The 26163-nt window shown below is 38.6% G+C and overlaps 2 protein-coding genes across 3 annotated transcripts; one reads left to right on the top strand and one right to left on the bottom strand.

Annotated features, from left to right (window-relative positions):
* Nucleotides 1-3986: 3986 nt before the first annotated feature.
* LOC104591629 (protein TIME FOR COFFEE-like) lies at nucleotides 3987-8510 on the bottom strand. 2 transcript variants are annotated; one of them, XM_088902934.1, is made up of 7 exons: nucleotides 7873-8510; nucleotides 7538-7724; nucleotides 7358-7406; nucleotides 7179-7248; nucleotides 6687-7079; nucleotides 5887-6037; nucleotides 3987-4192 (listed from the first exon to the last, which is right to left on the bottom strand). In XM_088902934.1, the coding sequence occupies exons 5-6, from the start codon at nucleotides 6981-6983 to the stop codon at nucleotides 5984-5986; spliced, it is 351 nt and encodes a 116-aa protein (XP_088759060.1). In that variant the 5' UTR covers nucleotides 6984-7079; nucleotides 7179-7248; nucleotides 7358-7406; nucleotides 7538-7724; nucleotides 7873-8510; the 3' UTR covers nucleotides 3987-4192; nucleotides 5887-5983. The 2 variants fall into 2 exon arrangements, with proteins under 2 accessions (XP_088759060.1, XP_088759059.1); XM_088902933.1 differs by having other exon boundaries at nucleotides 7179-7245.
* A 435-nt stretch (nucleotides 8511-8945) lies between these two features.
* Nucleotides 8946-25874, top strand: LOC104591630 (uncharacterized). Its single transcript, XM_010250546.3, has 6 exons — nucleotides 8946-9225; nucleotides 9313-9449; nucleotides 11854-12206; nucleotides 23374-23470; nucleotides 23560-23847; nucleotides 24649-25874. Exons 1-6 carry the CDS (start codon nucleotides 9081-9083, stop codon nucleotides 25636-25638), a joined length of 2010 nt encoding a protein of 669 aa, XP_010248848.1. The 5' UTR covers nucleotides 8946-9080; the 3' UTR covers nucleotides 25639-25874.
* The last annotated feature ends 289 nt before the right edge of the window (nucleotides 25875-26163 follow it).

The raw sequence follows: 26163 nt of genomic DNA, 5'->3' as shown, positions 1-26163 counted from the left end.
TCGAGTTCTTAATAGGGAGCTCGGGCTCTTGGTAGGGAGCTTGGGCTCTTGGTGGGGAGCTCGGGCTCTTAATAGGGAGCTCGGAATCCCAGTAGGGAGCTCGGACTCTTGGTAGGGAGCTCGGGCTCTTGGTGGGGAGCTCGGGCCCTTGGTGGGGAGCTCGGGCTCCTTGTAGGGCGGTCTGGAGTTCGGGCTCAGTAGTGAGCTTGCTTTGCTTTCGGTGTTTGCTTCGGGTGCTCTACTGTCCCGAGTTGCTTGTTTTTGCCACGTGTCGGGTAATTGCGAGGTCGGGCCAAATTCCCCTTCATCAAATTCCAACCACAATGGCTTAGAAAGGCAAAGGTAGACATGTGAGATGGAATATCCACCTGGGTGCCCATTTACGCACCAATAATCCTCTGTTTTGCGCTTTTATTTGTTCCTCGAATCCCTCCGACAACCAGTCATCCGCATTGAATTCAGAGTTCATGTCAAATCCCATTGAAGGCCTAACGACCGATATAAAATTCCTACCACTTGCCTCCAAAGCAATAGCCAATTCCGTCATTTGTGAAGTAGAGATTGTGTTTTGAGAACCGAAGCAGATGTACAGAACATAATCTGGAGGCTACATATCGAGCCACTCAATGCATTGATTCGGGGTGGTTTTGGTGGCTTTGTCTGTACAAGTTTTGTTGGCCAAGGAAGAGGCGGTAGGCCCAATCGCCCAAACAGGCCGACCACTCACTCTTCTGAAATATTGTAAACCAGTCTGATCGAAGTCCTCCACTGTGTTTAACAAAAGCCTATTTGACCTCAACCACACACGGACCTGTTTGTATGAATTTAGACCATGCATCAGTCCCATTAGTGTACAGTTTGGCAGAATCTATTTCGTAGCGGGAACTTGGGAGAATCCATTTGGTAGTGGGTGACCTCAGCTGACCATCCATTTGGTAGTGGGCGACCTCAGCTGACTGCCAGCGTTGAAGACATAATGAAATATACCCAGGTCGTTGGCGACCTCTACCAAACCATTTAAAAAGCATGTCGGTTTCTCTGTCATCTTCATCTCACCGGTCTCTTCTTTTCTCGTCCAAAAAGTTATCTAGGAATGCCAACTAGTTTTTCAACACCTCGAGGAGGTGTTGGTGCTGAGATTATGCCAACTGGTTATTCGTCTCTCCATACCTTATGTTAAATAACAACCCTAATTCTAGTAAGTTTTAGGAGAGAATGGCTGTGGTGAACGAATCGTTACTTTTGGGCCAGTTAAGTTTTAAGAGAGAATGGCAAAAAAATAAAATTTAAAAAGCCTAATGGGGTATTTTGGTAAGTTAACACATTCTATTACCTGATTTAACGGCCAAGGGGGCATTTGTCGCAATGTAAAAGTTCAGGGGGGGTCTTTGTAATTTACCCTTTTTTATGTAGGACCCACCAAATAAAAATACTTTAGAATTGGAATCAAAATACTAATCAAAATGGGAACTGAATCATTGTTGTATGGGATTTCATTCTGATGGGAGAGGGAGGGCATCGTGAATGGAAATGGGATTTCGATAACCAGAATAGCTCATTCCGATTCTGATTTCAGAACCCTATTACTGCACACCGATGGGCATTAAGATCCGCTTTTTTTTTTTTAATTGTGTGTTTGTGTTTTTCCCCCTTATGGCCGTGTTTGTTTTCGATGTAAATAAGAACCAGATAAACTTTATACCCTGGTTCAAATTTCCCTACGTTTTGTTTTAGGTGTTGTTTTACATTGTAAATTAGCGTAAAACTCCACTTAAGGTGAATTTTACATCAAGAATCAATGAAAAGTTTCCACTGAAAAAATCGATGAAAATCTCCATCGTCTTTGGTGTAAAACTCTACAACGGTCAAATAGTCTATGCTTTGTCATTATCCAAAGCACCAATCCACTTGACCTATGTTGATCATTACTGCCAACCCTGTACCCACATTGCAAAGAAATGACATGAACAATATCCATAAATCCAAGGTCTTGATCGTTTCTAGAATCATGTGTTATTCTTCAATCATAGGGGGCGATAGCCTCATATCCACTTCCCCATCTTCACATGTGGGATCTTTGGATCTTGACTTCAATCTCCAGCTCTGGAATGCAGAGTACAACTAGATAGCCAAGCATGCAACTAGGATGATGAGAAGCACAATGGCAAAAGCGATGGAAAGAAGACCATGGTTTTTGGTGACGTCAAAGGCCAAGAGATAAACATCCATAGTGACAGTGATGACATTGAAGATATTGAAATAATGATCTTGTTTCTCTTGGACGGAGCCAGAGGACAGTGGGACCTCACGGAGGAGGAGGAGGATGCCAATGAAGTAGACTAAGGCAAAGAATATAGACACAGAGAGAGATGTGCCCAACGTTGTATTTTCTGAAGAGGAAATTATTTGGTGACGACACACTAATCTTTGCCATGACATTGCTGGGATCGGGAGAGTTCCATGGCAAAAACAGAGTAGAAGCCTTTCACAGCCAAACATCATCAACGCAAAAATTTAAATCCGCTTGGTTTTATTTTCTATTGATCACTGAACTAGTGCCAGCTTTTTCATTGATCTAAAATTGCATTTACACATAAAACAAACGTAGCCTTTGGATTCTCATGATGGTTAAATAATCACTTGACGAGGCCTTTGGATTTTCATGATAGTGCAAGATAGGAGAAACCAGGTCTACTCCTCACACCAATCTCACAAGTACATCCTACCATGCATTGAAACATCTTCAATGAATAATAATTCATAAACTAGCGGAGGGGTCCCTGCATTGCAGGGGCTAGTGGAATTGTGGAAGTAATTTAATAAAATGATAAAACAAAAACAATGTGCTTGAAAAAGGTGAGGGAAAAATTTAGTAATTTCATTAAAATGATAAAAAATATCGAGGTTTTTATCAAAATCGGATTTTAGTTGGTGTAAACCCATTTGAGCAGCTTTAATAACTTTGCTTTGGAAATCTCTCTCCATGAAATAACGCATAGGACGAAGATATTCTAATGCAAGGTGTTCTAACGACTCTTGCACTAACCGGAAGGTAGTCTCATTTTTTATCACTATTTTTGTAGTTAAAATTATTTTAAATAATTTTCATTTTATTAATTTTTATTTACCAATAAGATATTTGAATAAAAGAAACCAAAATTAATTATACATTTTAAAAAATAGAAACAAGACAGAAAAAAAAATAATAGAGAACTGTACAAAAGAAAAAAAATGTAACACCAAAAAGATGCCTATAATTAATTAATAGTCAATATACACGAAGGCGTTCTCACATGCTAAAACAGACAAGGCGTTCTTACTTAAATCCCAATGGCTGCGTTTGGTTGCAATGCAAACGTGTCCAGTACATATTATTCATTTTTTGGTTCACGAGTGCAAATCGGTGCAAAGATGTGAACTGTTTTTGCAAGGCGTTCTCACATTTTAAACCGTTTTTGCATTCATCCTATTTGTTTGAAATCGGTGCAAAGATGTGGACCCATCATTAAATGCTCCAACTATCTTATGCTCCAATGCCTCAACTTTGGTCAAAAAGTTAATTATCAAATGAATACAAATGTGTAAAAAAAAAAAATATACTCTCTTTTTAGAGTACAAAAGTACCAGAAAAATGCAAATTTACTTTGATAATCATTATTTTTTTACGTTTCAAACAAATGCTCGCAAACGCGAACTGGGGTGCATAAATACCCCGGTTCAGCGTTTGTATCGCAAACAAACGCAGCCAATAGTCCAAAATTTTAATCTTGCTTATTCCATGGTTTATCTCTTTGCTTCCATACCTACATCATCTTCGTAATTGATGGGCATATATTTTTCTTTTTTATGAGAATTTAATTGCCCACAAAAAAAGGCTAAGAAATAAGCCAATGCACATAACCAATTATGTGGTAGCTAAATGTTTGGTTACAAGTTGGAAAGAGGTTCATGTATCAGCTGAGTTACAACTTGCAACAACATAGCAATATTCCAATTAAACAATACATTAAGAACAAAAGGCATTATATTTACAAGTGAGGATTGATACCAAAATAGTGATATGATAATATTACAGAAACATTAATTGCAAAAAATTTGCTACATGTCATGAAACAGTGGATAAAAGAAACAATCAATACCAGATGCTGCTCAACACATAGCTGAAAACGTATAGTGGGTAAAACCAAAAGATCTGCAAGGGAAAGGCCAATCATACAGAATCAGAATGCTAAAAAATCAAAATAGATTGGAAGAGAATGCAAATACAAAAATATAACTAAACAAATACAATAAAGAAAGAAAAAGGACACCTTAGAAATACCACAAAAATCACTACCTACCTTCCTACCTTACATGGAAAATTCATCACTACAACAATTTAAATGTAGTGAAAAGAATTAGTTAGTGGTAAAAACCAAATAATCTTATTTGACCCCTATACTATATTGCACTAAACAGAATGGAATGGTGAAACAGGCCTCATGTAGCCATCCCCATATAGTTGGGCTTAGATGATGATGATGATGAGTCCCACCATACTATATTTAGAGAGATGTAGATGCAAATGCAATCATTTTTTTTTTAATCAGCAGAAAATGAATTTTATTAATGAAAGATTAGGAATTACAAGATCTAGGGTGTAAGTTCCATTCCCAATCAGCAAAGATTACAGATTTGCCAAAAACATATGTCGTCTCACAGACCGTTGTTTGGCCAGAGAATCTGCCATTCCATTTGTTGTTCTTCTTACCCACTTAAAGGAAACATTTAGTTCTCTTGTTAGGCTTACAATCTCCCTAAATTTATACCTGAATACCCAAGGAATCTGGGTATTAACCCCTGCAGTAGATTAACCAGTTCAGCTGTCAATGCATCGCTATGCTCCAAGGGTCCTGAATATTGAACCACCACTCTGCCTTCTTTATCTCTGAAGACACCCCCTACCCCCTGCCATTCCATCACTTCCCTTGCCTTGTCTATAGCTGATGGTGCCACCTCTTTCCAGATTCTCAAATTATCATTTAGTGAAAAGACTTTGAAATCATCCAAAGTTCTCACCCAATGTGCAGTTTTCAGCTTAACTAACTCAAGGATTTCTGCTTGGGTCCTACTCTTAAGTCTTATCATTGAAAATACTATCATCTCACTCTTAATATGTGGTTTATCTCTAATGCAGCAACATGTACCATTTCTTTTAATGGGAATTTATACCTAGCAGATTGATAAGTATCTGCTAAAGAGTTAACTTTTTAACCAATACCCATAAAATTAATCTATACGCACTCTATTATATTCTTTTTCTAAATTAATACAATGTATGTGACAATTCTTCCTTTTTCTTAAGCTTATCTAACAACTATGAAGCAATATACCACTGACTTGTGATGGTTAACCTCCCTGTAATTAAATCTTTGATATCCATTTTCTTTTAATGCAGATGCAATCTTTTGAAACTGTTTTGTTTTGTTTTTTTTTTTCATTGATTAGCTGCAATGCTAATTTTGAGCTATTAGGACCAATTACATGGTATTCTTTCTCTAACATAGAAATGTTCACTATCTCATCTATATTATAGAATTGTATAATCACAAGAAATTCATATATTAATATAATAAGAAATTGAGGCAACAAATGGACTATTCAGATATCTTATGATCCAGAACCAGCCAAGAATTTCTACTGGCTGGTTAAAGTTGAGGAGCTATAAAAAACTGACTAAACTGTAGACTGATTAGTTGAAATGCAATTCTGAAACAAGTTCTGATTGTAACCAATAGGCCCTACAAACACACATTGCCATGTGCACATACCATGTATAGTGAAAAGAACTACGAGATAAATCATAAAATGACTCAAGTAGCTTTTTGAAAAACAATGCATACTTACATAGAATAGTTGGATAAGTCCATTACGTAAAAAGGAATATAGTTTTACAATCCCACCAAGGGGGCAAAGATCTTTTGAACCAAAGTTTTGGCATTCATCAGGTGAAATCCATTGTAGCGTTGGGATGACAACTGAGTTTAGAATAAACAAGCTGCAACAGAGAGAAATTGAAAATTTTAAGTAAATTGGTTGCAACTGTGATTAACTTAACCAAGATACTTCATGTGCAATAAACTTTACATTCAACTGAATAATGACCAAAAGAATTAAAAATGTATACAAGTAATTGGATTTGTGCATAGGGTTCCAAAAGAAAACTGAATAGCATTCAGTAAAAGAAGAAAGGGAGTGTCATGCCACGGGCTAGGCTGGTCCGTGGGCCAGGTCGGGCTGTGGACCGGGCCAAAGCTATTTATTTAAAAAAATAAAAAAAAAACTTAAAATTATAATTTTATATGAATTTTGATGTATACAATTGCTTATATATACAACAATTAAATAAATTAGTATAATAAAATCGAAAACAATTGTTTATTTTATTAATATATGGACCATACCGGGCCGGGCCGTGGGCAGCATGACCCGCTCGGTCGTGCCATGCCGGCCCAGCCTGTGGACCTAAAACCCCAGGCCTGGCACGGCCATGGACCATCATGCCCGGCAGCAGGTGGCACAGCCCGATCTACACCTGTAAATGGGAGGATGAAAGTAGGACCATGCTAACATATAGAGCAAATAAAATTAGTAAATTTCTTAAACCATCACCAGTAAATTATTCAGCGAAGAGGAGAGGGCCATACCAGCAGATTTCCAGAAGAAGCAGACTGCAGAGCTTGCTGGAGCACATGCTGCTTTCTCTGGGCATCCACAAAGTTGGGTGCAACCGCTGCAGAGTTCTTATCCTTTGTAGTATGACCAGAAAATGTGCTAGCAACTTGGCCCTTGTCTGAAACCGAGTTCAAATTCCTACTTGGTAAGCTTCCCTGCAATGGGTTTCCAAGAATAGTGGTTTCTGTCGGGGGCACAACATTGAGATTGTATGGCTTGGCCCCATAAAAAGATGCAGAACCAGCAACTGCTTGCCAGAAAGGATTCATCCTTGTAAACTACTGATGACAGTAGATGCTCCGAGCAATGTGGCAATGAGTTGCGCACCTCTTTGGCCGCTGTTGAGAGAGAAACAAATGTGGTTCCTAATTTTTTATTTTTTTTACACCAGATCACCACAATATCATTAGAGAACTTATGTTACATCGCCCAAGTTGACACTACATAAAAAAAATGACACATACCTGGCTAGGCGTCGAAGATCCAGAACTCCCATCCATGGACACAACAACTTGAAGTGGTGGCATGTATCTACTTATGAAGATGGGGGTAATTTCTTAGCTATGAAATATTTATTGTTACGGTTACAATGATAAATAACCAAAACATCCAGGGAAATATAACGAGGTAATCGGATTCGCACCCAGGGAAATATAACGAGGTCATCGGCAACGGAAAAGAGGTGAATTGAGCTGAAACAGAGAAGAAAATAATGAAAACAAGCAAAGATAAGGAGAAAAAAGGAAGCCACTCAATGCGATAACGTGGGGTCAATAAAACAGACACCCTGCATTGCAAAAATTGGAACTTCAAGTAGGTTTACCAGGTTTCTCCGCCTTCAAATCATTTATTCCAGATTTTGATTGGGCTGGCGGCGGCGGAGGTGGCTGCTGCTGTTGAACTTGCTGCGGTTGTTGCTGTTTGGTGCCACCAATACTGCAACTTTCCCTATCAACCTTCTCTAAATCAAGCTACAGATCAAGAACCCTCTCCTTATTTCCAATAGGTTTCTGCCACAAAATCTGAAACATTTAGTGGACAACCTCCAGAGAGATTGAAAAAAAAAAAGCAAAAGATATGAACCAAAATAAAGAGGAGAGATTGAAAAAAAAAGCAAAAGATATGAACAAAATAAAGAGTAAAAAATTAGAAACTAACCATCTTCTTCCGAGCAGAAGCATTGGAAGATGACGAAGAGATCGGAGCCGGTGATGCTACTACAGCACTTGGTCTCGCCAGTGTCTCGCCGTTCTTGCATGTTAAAAAATATACCACATTTGCAGGCGGAAAGCTCTTCCGATCACCGCCATTGAGAGAGGGGGGGGAGAGAGAGAGAGGGAGAGAGAAAATCGTGAGAGAGAAGGCAAGGTCTGCCACTGTTACTGCTACTGCCAGAAGAAAGAGAAGGGAAAACCTAAAAAAACCCAAATAGGGAGAGAGGGGGAGGGAGAGAGAAAGTGCAAGAGAGGTGATGTGGGGAGAGCAAAAAGACAAAAAAAAGAAAGATGACGGAGACTGCTAGCATGGAGACTACAACACTTGGTCTCGCCGGTAATGTTGAAGCTTGCCGGTGAAACTGCTAGCATGTCCGATCACCACCATTGAGAGAGAGGTTACTTTGCATTTTCATTGACAGGCTCTCCTTTGGACGGCCATCGATCAGATCTACGCGAAGAGGAGACAGGCCCGAAGGAGCTCCCCCTTCGAACTTGGGAAGAAGCATCTCGAACGGCAGCGAAAATCGAAAGGCGAAGGGGCTCTCCCATCGAACTTGGGAAGAAGCATCTCGAAGAAATGGGAGAAGCATGCAATGGATACATGCGTGAAATATTTGCACGTGAGACCCTAATCTACTCGCACGAGTAGATTCCGTTTCCCGGAAGGAGAAACCACCTATTACAGATTTATATATGTATATATATATATATAGATGCGGGAAATGTATGTGCCTGTGAGAGTGTGAGGTCGGTGTGAGGTGTCAATTTGTCCCCAGAAATTCAGTGAAGCTTTTCATTTTCATAAGATTTAAATCGAATTTTTTACCAAAAAAAATCGAATTCATATAAAATCCGGTAGTCCAATAGCTCCGACGGGTTCTAATTCGAATCGAACTCGGGTGCCATCATGTCATATAACTCAAATTGAATCGAACTGGGATGGAGGTACACCCGATCCGAGTCCGACTGATTACAGCCCTGTGAAAAAGAGCCCTAAGGTAAGACACGCGGTTGCAGGTTTCGCTATCTACAAACGCTGAATGAGCTTCACTTTAGTCTTTTGGCCCTTTGGCTCTGGGTAAGATCACCAGAGATGCGAAGACTGTAGCTCGTTATTATCATAGAGAGCAACTTTCCCCTCGCAAATCCATGGCTCCCAAAAGCAAAGAGAAATCGAAACCCTCGCCTTCACCTCCTTCCCAGCCTCCTGCAGCCATCGAAGATCTCTTCACCTCGCTTAATCGGCATGTTCAGCGATCGGAGTTCGAACAGGCTGTCAAAGTTTCAGATCAAGGTTTTTTTATCGTCTCATCTCTTTCATTGTTTACATTTTTATTTAAATTCCCTCTTCCTTTTAAGTTGACTTTACAAATTTCCGTAGTCCTGGCAATCGCTCCCGGAGATGAGGATGCATTGCGTTGCAAAATTGTCGCTATGATCAAGGCAGAAAATATTGATGGCGCACTTGCAACAATTCAAGCTTCCGAGAAACTTCCGGTTGACGTCAACTTCTTTAAGGTATACCTGGGCGGTGATCGTTCTGCATTTGCCTTGCTGTTGCTCTATATTTAATTCGTGTATGCAGCACTTTTAGTTGTCGATCTGGTTTTGTAATACAAAAGAGGCCTCAATTCAGGAAATGATGTATTAAGATGACACACGAACTATCCTAAAATGCAACTTAAAACAGACTTAAAGTCAAAGTTCATATCGTCAAAATCTCTGAAAGCGTTTATGAGCTATGATTTTTCTTCTAGTTTTATTTCCAGTTACACATTGTCCACCTGAAGTATGTTATATCCATGACCTTTAATAAATTATATATTTTATTAAAGGTGTAATAGAGCAGCAATACTTTGGACCATCTGGGAGGAAAGAAACGATAGGATATTTGAAAGTAAAGAAAAATGCAAGGAAGCTTTAGGCGCTGTTTGGCGCGTCTTTTTGCATGGTCTTTCGGCTGTTTACAAGCCAGGAAGACTGAAAATCGGTCTATTCCTGTTTGGCATGCGGAAGATCTAGCCACCAAAAGACGCGGTGCCAAAAATACGCGAGAAGCCCATTTCGGGCTGATTTCGGTAAGCTTCAAATGAAGCTTCTCGCGTCTTTCACGTTTTAATCTCGCGCGGAAAGACCCGAAAAGACGCACGGAAAGATGCGCACTTGCCAAACGGTCTTCGGGCTGCCCAGATCTTATGTCAAAAGCTCAATGCGTCTATTGACTGTCAGAGCTACAAGAAGATCTTCTCAAAAAGACTTGCCAAACAGGCCCTTAGTTGAAACAATAACATTGAGGGTGGCTCATTGGGTAAAAAGTTTGAAGCTGTTTTCAGCCTTTAAGGTCGAAGATTTCTTCAGCGTTTGGGGACTTATTGCTGCTTCATCATCTATGAGACGACAGTTTGTTGAGACTTGGTCCCCTCCAACAGATGGTTGGAAGAAGCTAAACTTTGATGGGAGTTGTGTGGCTAACCCATGCCCTTCAGGTATTGGGGGGGGGCATTAGAGACGAAAATGGTTCCATCATTGCCCTGTACTCCGATCCTGTGGAGGTAGGTGATGTGACAAGGGCAGAGTTTCTAGCTGCAGCATATGGGGTTGGGAAGGCTAAAGAGTTGGGGATCAATAGACTGATCATTGAGGGAGATTCAAAAACTGTGATAAAATGGTTGCAGAAAGGGGAAGGGGTGACATGGCAGTTGAAGAATGATTTCAGAAGATTTAAATGGATGTCAAGGAACATGTCAATTCAGATGGGATGGGTAAGGAGATCTGCCAACAGTTTGGCAGATAGATTAGCAAAGCAAGGGGTTCAAAGAACATATATGTTTTGGGCACATTTGTAATTCTGTACTGGGTCAGCTTACTATGCTGATTTCTTTTGTAACTTATTGTTGTATCTTAAAGTATTTTAATCAATAAAAGTTTCAAAGTTATTGATAAAAAAAGACCTTTAATAAATTATATAATCCATAGACAACCCAAAATTTAAACGTATTGTATGCATTGGAGGACACAAAATTTTGCATAATCATATATGAATTATGAACCACTTCAAAGGTGTTAGCCTGGTATAACTATAACGTGTGTTTGTGATTATTTACGAGAATTCACATTTTCTGGAGACAAGGGATTCAATTTTTCCTTCATTTATGCACCCACTAGCAAGCCTTTACGTTTCCGGTAGAATCATGGACATTTAACATCCTGGTTGGGTTAATGAAATATAGAAATACATTGAGGACAATGGATCTTATATTCCGAGGTGAGGATGGTGGTAGTTTATGCCGTTGCTTATTGGCATGCACTTGAAAGGGATATGACATTTTTTGTTATTTATTATGTTCAGATACCTTTTCCAGGGTTTATGGGGGTTTCCAATGCTCAGAGGACAGGTTGGGCTTTAAAATAAAATGCATGCAATCAACATACCATCTTATTTGTTTAGCATCAGTAATCAAAAGTTCAATTTAGCAGATAAAAGCCCTAACGTCTTAAAGCGCTTGGAACTAAGGGAATAAAAACAATAATGCTAGGCTGGGATAATTTAAAAAAAAACCATTCTTGCAGGTTATCCCATGGACCTGGTCCTCCTCCCCCCTTGAAAAAAAGTAATTTTATTTTGATCATTTTATGCTGATTGCAAATAAGAGATAATAAATGAAGCTTCTAGTTCCTCATCATCCTTCCCCCAAATGTAAAAAAGAAAATGTTTTAATCCATTTAGGAGAGTAAAAAAGGCTATTCTAGAACTTAGTTTGTTACGTTTGTGAAGATAGTAGCATTCTCCATATGTTTCATTCTATGTTCTGTTAACTATCCTTTTAACTAGCAGCATCCCCTTGCATGATAGTGGTTTTATGGATTTTGCTAGCTCAACTGCTCTTAATCAGGATTTTTTCCTTTCAATTTCCCCGACTAGGCATATTGCTTATACAGACTAAACAAGTTGGATGAAGCTTTGGAGTCCTTGAAAAGCCAGGAGAGAACTCCTGCTGCCATGCAATTAGAATCACAGATTCTTTACCGCCTAGGGAGAATGGATGCTTGCATGGATATCTATGAAAAGCTTCAGAAGTTCAAGATTGAGTCATTAGAGATAAATATTGTTGCTGGTTTGGTTTCGGCTGGAAGGGCTTCTGAAGTTCAAAATGTGATGGATGCACTCAGAGTTAAAGCAACTAGCAGCTTTGAACTGGCATACAATACTGGTTGCTCTTTGATCGAAAAGAAGAAGTACACAGATGCAGAACAACAATTACTATCGGCTCGAAGGTAACGTAAAAATGGCACACAAGAACATTGAGTTGAACTAAAGAATATTTTGCAGCTTTATCTTCCCATGTGTTTTCAATTGCCTTTGCTTTGTCATAACTCATGCATGATCTTTTGGCCTTGCCAGTTGCAACGTAACCACTTTCCTTCCCTTTCATCACTTAAAACATGACTCTTTATTCCCTTCAATGAACTTGGGCCATCATTTTGATGTAGAGATTAGTTCAAGAGAAGTTTCTTTTTGTAGAATATTGAAGTGAAAGCTTTTATGCCCTCTGCATTATGAATGAATATTTGTAGCTTTCCGCCTTATCTGTGATGTTCCTATTGGTCTTGCCTTGCTTTCTCTGGGTAGGCCAATTATTTTCTACTTTTTTTTCATTGTTTTTTGATGAAGTTACAGTTACTCATGAAAAAGTTTATTTGAGTGGGAAGTACATGCTGAATAGGGTGTATGAATCTTTTGAAGCATCAAACTGCTCTCTAACTCTAAGTTTTATTCTTTGAAAACTTTAGAGTATATGAACTTTTCCTTCTCCTCTCCTTCACTCTTTTGGTTCATGCATTTGATCCATATTGGTTATGCAATTGGCTGTGTCTTAGTATATTATTTTTTGCCATGTTGTAGTGAAAATTTATCCATATTGTTGGTGTTAAAGAGGATGATAATTGAAATTAGTTTTGCATTCATCTTAGTTTTTTTATTTATTTTTATTTATTTTTATAGATGCTACTTGCTAGATTCCCTTGATGGTGCTGCTAAGAAGCTATTACATACTGATTCTTGTGTCCTCTCTCTCTCTTTCTCTCATACACACACATTGCAGGTTCATCCTGCATCAAAGGTCCTTGAAACTGGGTCCTTTACTCTGAGGTTCATTCTAACAATTCAAAAATTGAAGATCTTTCTCTGTTAAGTGAAAACAGTGTATCTTCTTTACATAGGAGGAAGCATATGTTTCAGTCTTACTGGGTGATTGCTAAGATATATTAAATGTCTTTTCTTTTGGATTCTTGTGTACTAGAAAGGTAAGGACCATTACCTAATGATGGTGTTGGTTGTCTGGGGTCTTGAGAGGGTAGATTGTATACAGACTTAACCTTTAGCATTTTTTGTACAAAGTGGCTGTTCTTGGACTCAAATCTGTTTTCTCATGCTTGTCACCCCAAGATTATACCATTGAACCGGGTAATGGCCCCAAGATTATACTAATTGGCAATGCAGTCAGCGTGGTCTTTACAGACAACAACTTTTGCATGGGGCGGCAAAGTGGTTTTATATATGGAAATATAAGCTCATGTTTGCCTTAAAATTGCATGATCCATTGTTTAATTTCTGTTGTAGATAACCATGCAAAGTGATAATAGAACTTAGAGACTATGGCTATGTTTGGATGATGGTGAAAACCGTGAAATGGAATAAAGAGAGCAAATTGTTCCACCATTATTAATTTTTAATTTTGAGAAATTTGGTAGAGGTAAAATTGAATTGCATTTCCGACAATCCAACATTCCAACGACAGCCTAAATTTTATATACTCTTTTTTTGATCAGCAGAAAATATATTTATTTTATTGGATTTAATTAAAGAAGTAGTTAGTACAACTTGATGACAGCAATGTTATCCCCAACTTTCAAACCCAAGTTACATAGAAGCCCAAAACAATTGCTGCCTCATAACCCCTTGTTTGGCAAGGGAATCAACTAACCCATTTTCATTTCTTATAACCACTTAAACCAGCCTCTATATCCTTAGCAGTCTTTTCCACTTCCCTTATCACATGTTTAAGAGTCCAAGGAGTGCATCTGTTGCAACTTTCCAATGAGATAACTACTTTTGAATCCCCTTCCACCTCAACCTGTCTAAAATCCAACTGCTTTGGTAACTGGAGACCTTGCAGCAGAGACAACAATTCAGCCTTCAAAGAGTTTCCCAAACCGATCAACCCTGAAAATAAGGCCAAAATCCTCCTCTCAGAATTTCTGATTACCCCTCCTACTCCTGCCATACTTGGGTTTCCAATGGAGATCCTATCAAAATTCAACTTGACCTTGTTGTTTTATGGGGGTTTCCAGTCCCACTCTTACTCTATCATTTTCTCTCGATAATTGTGCTATTTCGGTTCAGGCTCTTGGAATGTCAATGACTGAGAAGATTTGAAATCTATCCAATGTCTTTACCCATAATGCCACCTTTAGTTTTATGTTTATCACTTCCTCCAGAGTCATGCTTTTTTTTAGAGAAGATCCTATTATTCCTTTCTTTCCAAACCACCTAACAAATTGCTGCTTTAGTGGCTCTCTAGAGCACTTTCCTTCTTTTCTTTGATTGCCTCAAGAAGTTAGGATTGAACACGCCCACCACATCTTGAGGGGGTCCCACCTGTGCCCAAAAAGAAAACATAAAAACTCCCAAATTCGATGCACAAAGGGACAAGAAATTAATAAATGAGGTAGGGTCTCACCATTGTCCCTACATAAGAAACACAAGTGAGGAGAAATGCATGTATAAGGCCTTCTTCTCTGCAGCATATTACAAGTATTTACCTTATCAAGGAAAATTTCCTAGTAGAAAGCTTGAATTTTAGGTGGAATAGGCTTACTCCAAATTTCTTTCACTGGGAAGTCCACTCCTTGAGGATCAGGCAAGGCAAGGACTTTGAAAAAATAACAAGTGAAGAGACCATTTGGTGATATTGACCAAACTCTAGAGTCCTTGAGGGAAGGGTCTAGAAGTACTTATCCAAAAATGTCATGTAGGTGGACCAAGGAACAACCCTCTTTATCCCTTAAACGTCCTATGAAGCCCAAATTCCAATTTAAACTAGTTGGGAAGGTGTTACCAATCTAGACACAATTTCACCCTTAAAAGTGGAGAGAGCAAAGAGGTTTGGAAATTAGTCTTTGAGTAGAGTCTCTCCTAACCACAAATCTTCATAGAAATGTACTTTATCACCCCCTTCCCCATCAAACCTGATGGAATTAAGGAATATAAGGTAAACTTCAAGAATAACTTTCCAAGGAGAAGCTGAAGAAGAGTGGGGAGCAACTTTAGCATCTCAACCATTACCTTTTAACCCATGAATGCTTTCTACCACCTTATTTCATAGCCTGCCTCTCTTAAAGGGGAAGCTCCACAACCACTTGCCTAATAAAGCAATGTTTCTAGTGACAATATTTCCTAGCCCAAGCCCCTTTCTTTCCTTAGATTTGCTAACTTGTTTCCATTTTACCAAGTGATCCTTTTTCTTTCTCTCCCGATTCCCAAAGAAAGTCCCTCATATATTTCTCTAGTTGCCCTGCTATCCTAGTCAGGATGTGGAAAGTGGAGAGGAAATAAATGGGAAGATTTTCCAACGTGGCTCTAATCAATGTAATTCTTCCACCTAGAGAGATGTGATAGGCTAGTTTCTAACTTCACACCCCAATAACTTCTCTCTCTCTCTCTCTTTTTTTTTTTGAAAGAAGGTAAAGTATGATTGTATTAATAAAATTGTTAGAAACCTTCGAAGTTCCTCAATAACTCTGCAAACCTTAAGAAGTTCCCCTTCTTCCAAGTTGACCCTTGCAATTCCACTTTTACTCTAATTAATCCTAGAACCAGACAAGCCTACAAAGTTGTTAATCAATAACTTCAATTTTCTCAACCATTTCTGGTTTAACACTCTTACAAAATAGAATTGCATCATTAGCAATTTAGAGATGGGAAACTGCCACTTGATTTCTACCAATTCTCCAACCCTTAATCAAGCCTTGCAAATTTACTTTCATCACCATTCTACCTAGGGCCTTTGCCACTAAGGTGAAAAAGAAGGGGGATAGGGGGTCTCCTTGCTTAGCCAAGAAGAAATCTTTTGCCACACCATTGTGAGCTCCGAGAAGTTCATGGCCGGCTCAAAAGATTTGGAGTCGCCACCCATTTTTTAGAGGAAATGGGCCCTCATTTCAGGTTTGAAAATATCGAATTCAGGTCTTTGATAGTGACTCCATCCTCCATGGGAAAGGCATACAACCAAGAGATTCGGGTCCCAAGGATTGGGAGAGGGAAGGTGTTAGGCACCCCTCTCTCCAAGCTGTTGTTGCAGCCCAAAACGGGAGTTGTCCAGGCTCAATTTCTTTAAGAGAAAACAGAAATGGTTGCAAGAGTTTCTTAACTCTGGAGGAACATGCTTTCAACTCCTCTTAAGACCGGTTTTGAGGTGATGTTATTGGGTCTTAGGTACTGATTTCCCTAAGACCCTCACTTCTCTGCCTCTACTCTTAGTCAGGAAGAAATTGCAAGCAATGGTTCTCCAACATTTCAGAATCTCAAGCAACCCAGAAAAACTAGAAAAAGACTTACCTTCCGTATGTGCCTTGACGAGAGTTTTCCAACATCTCGAAATGAGGTAGAACGAAACTTGAATGGGTTCTTGAGCTAGGGAGTGCTTTTGATTGTGGAAACTTCTGCTTGAAAATGGATGAGGGTAATTTATAATCTGGGGTTTAGATTACTTCTGAGTTACAGATGAACAAGAGGCAGTATGGGTTGGAAGAAAGCTCCCTTCTCTCTCTCTCTCTCTCTCTTTCTCTTTCTCTCTAGGGGACTCCCTCAGGTTTTCTCTCTTCTGTCCCTTCCTTAGGTTGCCTCTCAGGTCTCGAGTTGGGCCTCTATTTATAGAGAAAATGGTATGAAATTCGCTCAGCTACAGTGTCTGTGGCTGAGCAGAGTTCTTTCACTGAAATAGGCAAGATTCTTTCAAAGAAATGGGTGCCTAGTCAAGCTTTCTTATTTGGTGAAACATTTTCTTCGATTTGGGGGTGGTTTTCCTAGGTTTTGCGCAACCAATGGGAGCTGAGGGCGTGCCAGACGCTGCAGTCTCGTATTTGGGGCTGTCAGTGGTAGAAAATATAAATTTGATGAACTTTTTAAAGTGGTTTTGTCTTTTCTTGGTTTTAAGTAGGGGTCTGTTTGGTATTTTGGGTTTTTTAAGCCTATTAGGCTCTGTTTCATTGGTCAAGGTGTTATAATGGGTCAAAAATGGGTCTGGCGTCAGCCATCACCCATCTAAGTCTTCAGATTGGGTCAGATGACATGGGATTTAATCTGGTGCATCAAAATGACATCTTTCTAGTTTAATGGTCAAATGTGCAAATCTGGTCATGAAATTTGGTGTCCTTGGGTTTTTTGGGTTTCTGAACATAGTGGTGAGGTCTGATCGGGCAAATAGGGTCGGGAGGATTGAGATCTATGGCTGACAAGTTCGGATCAATAAGATTTGCTAAAATAGAATCTTTGTTTGATAAAAGGTCAAACAGGGGAATTTTGGGATGAAATTTGGTGGGTTGGCATTTTTTATCACCCTAAATCTAATGGAAGTGATGGGTTTTCGATCAGAGGTGTAGATTGATTGATTTAGTTCAGATCATGGTCTTAGCTTATGATTTTTTAATCACGAGAGGGGTTGAAATGGAATCTTACTTTTTTAACGGTCAAACGGAGGCATTTGGTCGTGAGATTTGACATGGTGAGGTTTTTTGGATTTTTGAACACAAAGGTAAGGTCTGATTTGTCACGTGAAGTTGGTAGGCTCTAATTAATGAGATTTGTTGGAATAGGATCTAGGCTTGAGAGGGGGGGGGGTTAAACAAGGTTTAAAATGTCGATGTCAATGGAAATGTCGCTTACCAAAATATAGGACATATGTTGGAAATGTCGAGGGGAAATATTGTAAAAATTAGAGACATTGTGGAAATATTATGAAATATGTGGAAATATGCAATGATATTTTGTAAATTGATAAAAGAAGCATTAGTACATATTTCTAGACTATTATCTCATTCCCAACCATTATATAAAGCTAAGAAACTAAGATCAATAACAAATTAGTAAATGACGATTTACTGATTTATTATGCATTTTGATGTTTTTACAAGGTTATCTGATATTTTCTTTTCTTATTTTTAATTCTGATTTATTATAAATTCTAATATATTCATTTCACACTAGTAAATAGAAATACATTTATTCTGATTTTTTAAATATTAGAGTAATAATACATTATGTTTTATTATAAATTTAATAAACTGATTCTCCTTTTTGTAGTATTAAGATTAAGATAAATTCTGATTTCTTATAAAACTTAATGAATTTATTATGATTTTTAATACTAAATTTATAATAAATTATGATTTAGTATAAAATTTATTAAATTTATTCTGATTTTTTATATTAAATGTAGAATATGGTTTATTATAAAATTTAATAAACTTTTTCTGATTTTAATAAATATTTTAAAAAATACTAACTAGTTAATATTTTATGTTTTCTATTATAAAGTAATCAATTTATTCTTTTGTTTTTATATTTTGTTAATTATTTTTATAAATATTTTATTTGAAATATTAAATAGAAATTATCAATGGAATAATCTATATTAATATACTGTATTATATTAATATAATATATTTTTAATGTACATTAGTCGACATCTTGTCGACATAATAGGAAAAACTGTATTCTTTTTGGTTATTTGGACCGATTTGGTCGACATATTGTAATTTTTATATTACCATCCATTTCCATGTCGGGGAGCCTCAACATCGACATATGTCGGGCAACAATAGCGACATTTGGCGACATTTGAAACCATGGGGTTAAATGAGGGGATCTTGAGCTACAATTTGGTGGGTAGGCATGGATTAAGGGGAGGATTCAAGTGGATGGTTTTGATTTGAGAAGGATATGGTCAATCTTGGTAATCATTCAGGGTCATGGGATCTTGGTAGATTTGTGGTGGGATTCGCTAGTTGATTACTTCCTAGTGATCTTGGGGTGATGGATATGTTGGATTTGATTTTGGAGGAGTTGTGATTTGGATATCGCATATATCGAGACCGTTAGAAAGGAAGTTGGTGTGATGAACAATGGATCTTTAGAGTTTAGTCATGAAAATTGATGTGTAACTAGGTTGTACTTTTCAAAGTCTAGGGATGATGTCTGATCGGATGTTGATATTGATCTCAAGGCTCTTATTTGTTTTGTGGGTTGTGTCAGAGGAGGGTATTTCGGATTTTGGGAAGTGTTGAGTTGATCTGGTTATGTTTCTGAGTATCTGGGGTCTAAGAGGAGGGTACCAAGAGGTGGGGTGAAGGGACTGAATAAAAAATGGGTGCTAACAACCATTGTTAAGAATTGAGTAATGGATAGAGCTATCACAACCTTCAATCCACAATCTCCACTTTGCTCCGAATACAAGCCTCTCTAGTATTTCTAATAAAACTTTCCAGTCCATTAGGTATTTAGGTCGTAGGCTTTCTCTAAATCCACTTTACACACCAAACCATTCTCTCTGTTATTCCTCTTTTCGACAAACACTCAGTAGCCACTACAATTTGATCCACAATTTGCCTTCCACAAAAGATGGGACAGTGGGGGGATGTATTCGGACTTGTCATTACTCTATTTTGGTGAATGGGACAGTGGAGGACTTTTTTTCTAGCGTTGAGAGGAATTAGACAAGGTGACCCTCTTTTCTCCTTTTTTATTTACCCTAGTTGCAAAAGTGTTGGGGAGGCTAATCTCTAGAGCAGATTCTACGAACCTAATTAGGGGGTGGAGAGTTGGAAGGGAGAATGTACCACTTACTCACTTGTAGTTTGTAGACGATACAATTATTTTCTATGAAGGTGGGAATATTGATTGGATTAGGAATCTGAAACTCACTATACAACTTTTTGAGCAAATGTCAAATCTTAAAGTAAATTTTGAGAAAAGTAAGTTGTATAGTGGGGGTTAATTTAGGGGAAGGGGAGATACTGGAGTGTGCTGATAGTGGGGGTTATTTTGGAGTGTATAGTGTCCAACTGCCCCTTAAGTTACCTTGGCCTGCCTTTAGGAGATAATCCACAGAGAGGGGGCTTTTGGACCCCAGTAGTGGAGAGATTTGAGAAGAGACTTGCCTCGTGGAAGAAAAAATTTCTCTTGGAGGGAGAATTACCCTAATAAGGTTTGCGTTACCTAACTTGCTTGCTTACTTTTTTTCGGTATTTAAGATCCCGACAGGAGTGGCTAGTAAGCTAGAAAAGTTAATGAGAGATTTCCTTTGGGAACCAGGGAAAGAGAAAAAGGACCATAGGGTTGGGTGGGAGGTGGTGTGTAGGAGCAAGAACAAGGGAGGCCTTGGCATTGGGAACATAAGGAAGAGGAATTTGTTTTTATTAGGGGAATGGTTGTGGAGGTTCTCATTGGAAAAAGAAAAGTTGTGGGTTAAGGTAATGGGTAGTATTCACGGGCTTGCAGAGAATGGATGGGACTTTGGCATTCTGGCAAGGGCTACAAGGGCATCTCCATGGAAAGCAATACAAGCTATTTTGCCTCAGTTTTCAATTTTTCTCCTTGGATCAGGTATGACTTGCATTTTGGCCACCTTATCAAATTCTGGGAATAAGTTTGGGTTGGGGATTCCCCTTTAAAAGAACAGTTTTCGGCTCTCTTTGCTATCTCTACCTTCAAGAATGAACCAATATCTACCTTCCTCGTACCATCTAACTCTACCTCCGGGTTTTGTTGGAATTTGGGACTGGGAAGAGATATCAGGGACACGGAATTGGATAGTACCTTATCCCTTGTTTCAATCTTTGATGGGATTTTCTTGGAGCCATCAAAGGTAGACATTAGAATTTGGACCCTCTCTCCCTCTGGTACCTTTACTTGTGCATCTTTCTTTAGAGCCATAACACAACCTACTACTGTTCTTATTGGCTTGTCTTTCCTTGTTAAAGAGGTGTGGTGTAAAGCTATTCCTCCAAAGGAGGAAGTTTCTGTTGAGAGGCTTTTCTGGAAAGAGTTAATAGTTAATACAGGAGATTTGCTTCAAAGAAGAAGACCCAATAGATGTTTGTCTCCTCATTAGTGTGTCCTCTGCAAAGCTGTTGGTGATTCTGGGTTTCACCTACTAATTTCCTGTCAATTTGCAAATTCTCTTTGGGAATGGTTTACTTCTTTGTTTGGGTGCAGGTGGAACTCTCCAACGAATGTGCAAAGCTTGTTTACCTCCTTTCCTTCTAACCAGCCAACAAAAAGGGCAAAGATAATGTGGAGATGTGTTAGGGCTGCAGTGTGTTGGTCTATCTGGGAAGAAAGGAACTTAAGGATCTTCTCAGGGAAGGAGAGAATTGTGGAAGCAGTGATAGAAGTGATTCATGTAAGGGTAACTCATTGGCTGAAGACTTTGGACCTATTTGCAGAAATTTCAGTAGATGACCTTCTTAGGAACTGGAAGGAAATTGCAGATTCAGTTTCAGCTAGGAAGGTCTCAAGCTCTTACTGGACCCCCCACCTCTTGGTTTTGCCAAACTGAATTTTGACGGCAGCAGCATGGACAATCCAGGGCCCTCCGGAATTGGGGGGTCATGAGGGATGAAAAAGGGAATGTGCTAGCCATGTTTTCTGGGCCAATTGGAATAGGAAACTCTTTGAGGGCTGAGATTTTAGCAGCTTTGGAAGGGATTCAAAGGGCTAAGGATTTGCACATAAACAAGCTGATCATAGAAGGGGACTCTGAGACTGTAATAAACTGGTTAAAAGAAGACAACTCAAGATTATGGAGCTACAGCAATGAAAAGAGGAAATTTAAATGGTTGACAAAAGACATGGAAGTTCAATGCCCATGGATAAAGAGAAGTGCAAACTCTTTTGCAGATGGCTTAGCTAGACAAGGGATAAAATAGGAATTCTGTTTTTTGGGCTCAGCTGTAATTGTTTTTGTTTTTTGGTGTCTAGTGACAATTATGGGGAGTCAAGCTATTTTAGCTCCCTTTCTATGTATTTTCAGTCTTTAATCATTTAATGAAATCTTTGTTATTGATAAAAAAAAAAAAAAACCTTCCACAAAAGCACCTTGAAAGGGTGAGATCATTTGGGGTAAGACCTGCTTAAGCATCTCCAATGGAACCTTTGAGTTGATTTTATAGAGACCCGAACTAAATTTATTGGTCTAAAATCTTTTGGGGCTTTGTCACCAGTGCAATAAAAGTGGCATTTACCCCTAGGGAGATCTCCCTTTGTGTAAGATTATATCAAAGACTCCTAAGAGGTCCGATTTCAAAAAAAAAAAAAAATCCCAACACTTTTGGTGGAAAGCCATTGAGAAACCATCCTGCCTGGGGACTTTGGATCTCTCCATTGAGCAAATAGCTTCCTTAATATCTTCCACAAGGAAATTTCTTTCTAATATCAGGGATTGATCCTCTGAGATTCTGTTCCAATCCACATCTGGAAAGCCTAACCTAACCCCAACTGAATCTGAAAAAAGAGCTTTAAAATGATTCACAAAAATCCTTGTAATCCCTTGAGCTTCTCTTATCTCTTGATCCTCCACCTCCACATTGTGAATGGTGTTTTTACCATTTGCAAGTGACTGAAAAGCTTAGTATTACCATCCCTTCCCACAAGCCATTTACACTTAGATTTTTGTTTCCAACAAATTTCTTCCTTAAGATCTCTTCTAGTTCTTGCTTTTGCCTCCATCTTTCCTCTTCTGATAAAATTCTGAGAGCCTCTTTCCTATCCAACTCCTCTATCCTTGAGGTTAATTTTTCTTTGATTTCTTCTACCCTTACGAAGTGCTCTTTGTTCCAGACTTATTTTTTCCTTTAATCTCTTTAGATTTCTGGCAAAACCTTCAACCTCTCCTTAAAAGAAGGATCTTCAAACCACATGTTCTCAAATTCACTATTATTTGTGCTGTTGCATATGACAAATGTATCAGGTTACTGATTAGAAAAAGATAGTTCTTTCTTTCATGGTATAAAAATTCCTTAAATTGTATACTTCATATGACCATGATGGCCTATTATACCAAAAGCCATACTTCAACATCCCCATGTTACATTTACGTTTTCTATGTAATTATTTTGGTTTCCCTAAATTAGAAAGATACAAGGATTTGAAGTTAATGGGATAAATTACCATGCACTGAATGCAAGATAAGTACAAGATTGCTGACTACAACTAAACTTTTGCTGCTATATTTGCCCACTGTAATTTTATAGGTTTGATTCATTTGCAGTGGCCTAGTCCATTGGTGTTTCTATCCTTATTTTTTCCTCTGATATTCTTCATTAGGAACAACTCCTTCCTTAACAATGATATAGAGTAAGACTCACTAGACATGCCTTTTGGCAGAATTGGTCAGGAAACACTGATGGAAGACAACTGGGCTGATGATGAAATAGAGTTGGAACTTGCTCCAATTGCTGTCCAGCTGGCATATGTTCGGCAGGTGACTGTTGTAACATTTATTTATTTATTTTTTCCGTTCGTTGATTTTCCTTTCAGCATCTAGTAATGCAAATTCTTTAATTTCTTCAGCTACTCGGATATCCCCAAGAAGCCATTGAAGCTTACATGAACATCATAAATCGGAATCTGGTTGATGATTCTTCACTTGCAGTGGCAATAAACAATCTTGTTGCGTTGAGGGGTTCCAAGGATGTTTCTGATAGCCTCAGAAAACTTGATCGCTTTATAGAGAAAGGTAGTGTGGCACAGAGCTTCCAGCTTACTCATGGACTTGATTTGAAGCTTTCACCCAAACAAAGGGAGGCAATATACTCTAACCGTGTTCTTCTACTTCTCCATGCAAATAGGATGGATCAGGTTCGTTATCTGCAACTGTGCAAACTTTTCTGTTGTTTTCTGTTGAATTCATAAATAGAGGATTTCTAGAAGCTCAACCCAAGATAGTCCTTATCCCAGCTATATATTATTAGCTACAAAAATCTTGTTTCACTATTCTACTCTATCAAGGATCATATCCATTGTTTAACTTGTGTCTTTTATGGCAATTTTGAAATCTATAATCTATAATTCTTCTAAGATTAATGGTACTGTCAACATTCCAACCTGCCCCCTTGGTTCTGCCCATGCATATATATAAATCCTTTTACTACTCAAATGGGTTTATAGAATTTTAAGTGATTCTTATGCCCTTCCTAAAAAGTGTCATTGGTATTGCTATTGAGTTTTATATAGAGAGAGAAATTTGGAATCTTGCTGGTTATTGATATGGGGAGTAGAAATCTATTTTAATTGAATTTTACTTGTTAGTTCAACCACCTGTCTTCATTTGTGAGTTTCCTTGTAAAATAATTATGACTTGTAAGAATTCAGGTTGAGTTCCAAAATCAGCTTTTTCTTTTTCCTCTGTATTTGTTCGAATTAGGCAGTGTTTGTTGATTTGCTCAGGGAAAAGCTAATGTTTTCAACATTCACAAAAATGTAGGAATTTCAAGAAATCAAGGCACACTTAAATTTTAACTGCACAATGCATAGACTAGTTATAGGTGAAAGTGGTTTAATCAAATTAAGCATATTCAGATACATTGTATTTTTTTCAGCTAGTTCTCTCCTTCAATTTCTTTGACTAAGTCTTGCATCATTCTATGAATTTGTTAACAGGCTCGGGAACTTGTATCTGCCCTTCCAGACATGTTCCCAGATAGTGTGATGCCAGTACTGCTTCATGCAGCAGTGTTGGTGAGAGAGAACAAGGCAGGAAGAGCTGAAGAAATCCTTGGGCAGTTTGCAGAGAGGTTCCCCGAGAAATCCAAGGTGGCCCTCCTTGCACGGGCACAGGTTGCTGCTGCTGCCAATCACCCTCAGATAGCTGCAGAGTCTCTAGCTAGGATACCTGATATTCAACACATGCCAGCTACAGTTGCTACACTTGTTTCCTTGAAGGAGCGCTCTGGTGACATAGATGGTGCTGCTGCTGTGCTTGATTCTGCCATCGGTTGGTGGTCAAATTCTATGACTGGAGAGAACCAACTGAAAAAACTCATGCACGAGGCTGCATCCTTCAAGGTCAAGCATGGGCGGGAGGAAGAAGCTGCACACCTGTATGAGAAGCTAGTTAAGAGCCATGGAAGCATTGAGGCTTTAGTTGGACTAATAACAACGGCTGCCCGTGTAGACGTTGAGAAGGCTGAGGCTTACGAGAAGCAGCTAAAGCCACTAGCTGGTTTAAAAGGAATTGATGTGGACAGCTTAGAGAAGACATCTGGTGCGAAGCATGTTGAGGGTAGTGGACATGTAAAGAATGTAGAAGCATATGAGGAGGCGAAGGGAAAGGTTAAAGCAAAGAAGAAGAGGAAGAGAAAGCCCAAGTACCCAAAAGGATTTGACCCCGCAAACCCAGGTCCACCTCCAGACCCAGAGCGATGGTTACCCAAGAGGGAAAGGTCTAGTTACAGGCCCAAGAGGAAGGATAAAAGAGCAGCTCAGGTAAGAGGTTCTCAGGGTGCAGTTGTTAGAGAGAAAAATGAAGCCAATGCTGTCAGTACTAACACCAGTGCTTCAAATCCAAAATCAAACCAACCGACGGCCACTTCCAAATCAGAACAATCCAAGCCTTCATCCAAATCATCAAGAAAGAAGTCGAGAAACTAACTGGGCAAGAAACCAAAATTTTGTTCAAGAATATTGAATTTCATTTTAAATTGAAGTTTTGTTTGCTCTTCAGGGATTATGGAAGCTGTAGTTTATTTGCAAGGGAGTCCTCGTAAAAAATTGTTGGTTTTTAGATTATAATTGCCACCATCATCTTCTCTTTTCTCCACCTATTTAGGTTGTCGGAGGAATTATATATAGATAAGGTTATGATATTGCGTCTTTCCTGCTGGATATTCGGGTAATGTGTGCTTTAGTTCTCTTCAGAGTATTGTTCCTGGTTCTACTTCTCACATTCTCACATTCTCACATTCATTTGGCCAAATATGGGACCTATGGATTGGTCCACCCGTGCAATCAGTTTTTCCATTTGCATTTTCCTTACAAATTACAATAAACAAATGAAGACAAATAATTTTTACTCATCAAATTTTACTTGGGTGCATTTTATACAGGTAAGATGACATTTTGTTGTTTTTGGTGATGTAGCAGTTATTTCTGATTTGAAAAAACAAAATTATATAT

Source organism: Nelumbo nucifera, chromosome 4, assembly GCF_055504915.1.
Source record: "Nelumbo nucifera cultivar China Antique chromosome 4, China Antique-T2T, whole genome shotgun sequence".
NCBI classification, from domain to species: domain Eukaryota; kingdom Viridiplantae; phylum Streptophyta; class Magnoliopsida; order Proteales; family Nelumbonaceae; genus Nelumbo; species Nelumbo nucifera.
The sequence above is the reverse complement of the archived record's forward strand: the minus strand, read 5'-3'. Positions and strand labels throughout refer to the sequence as shown.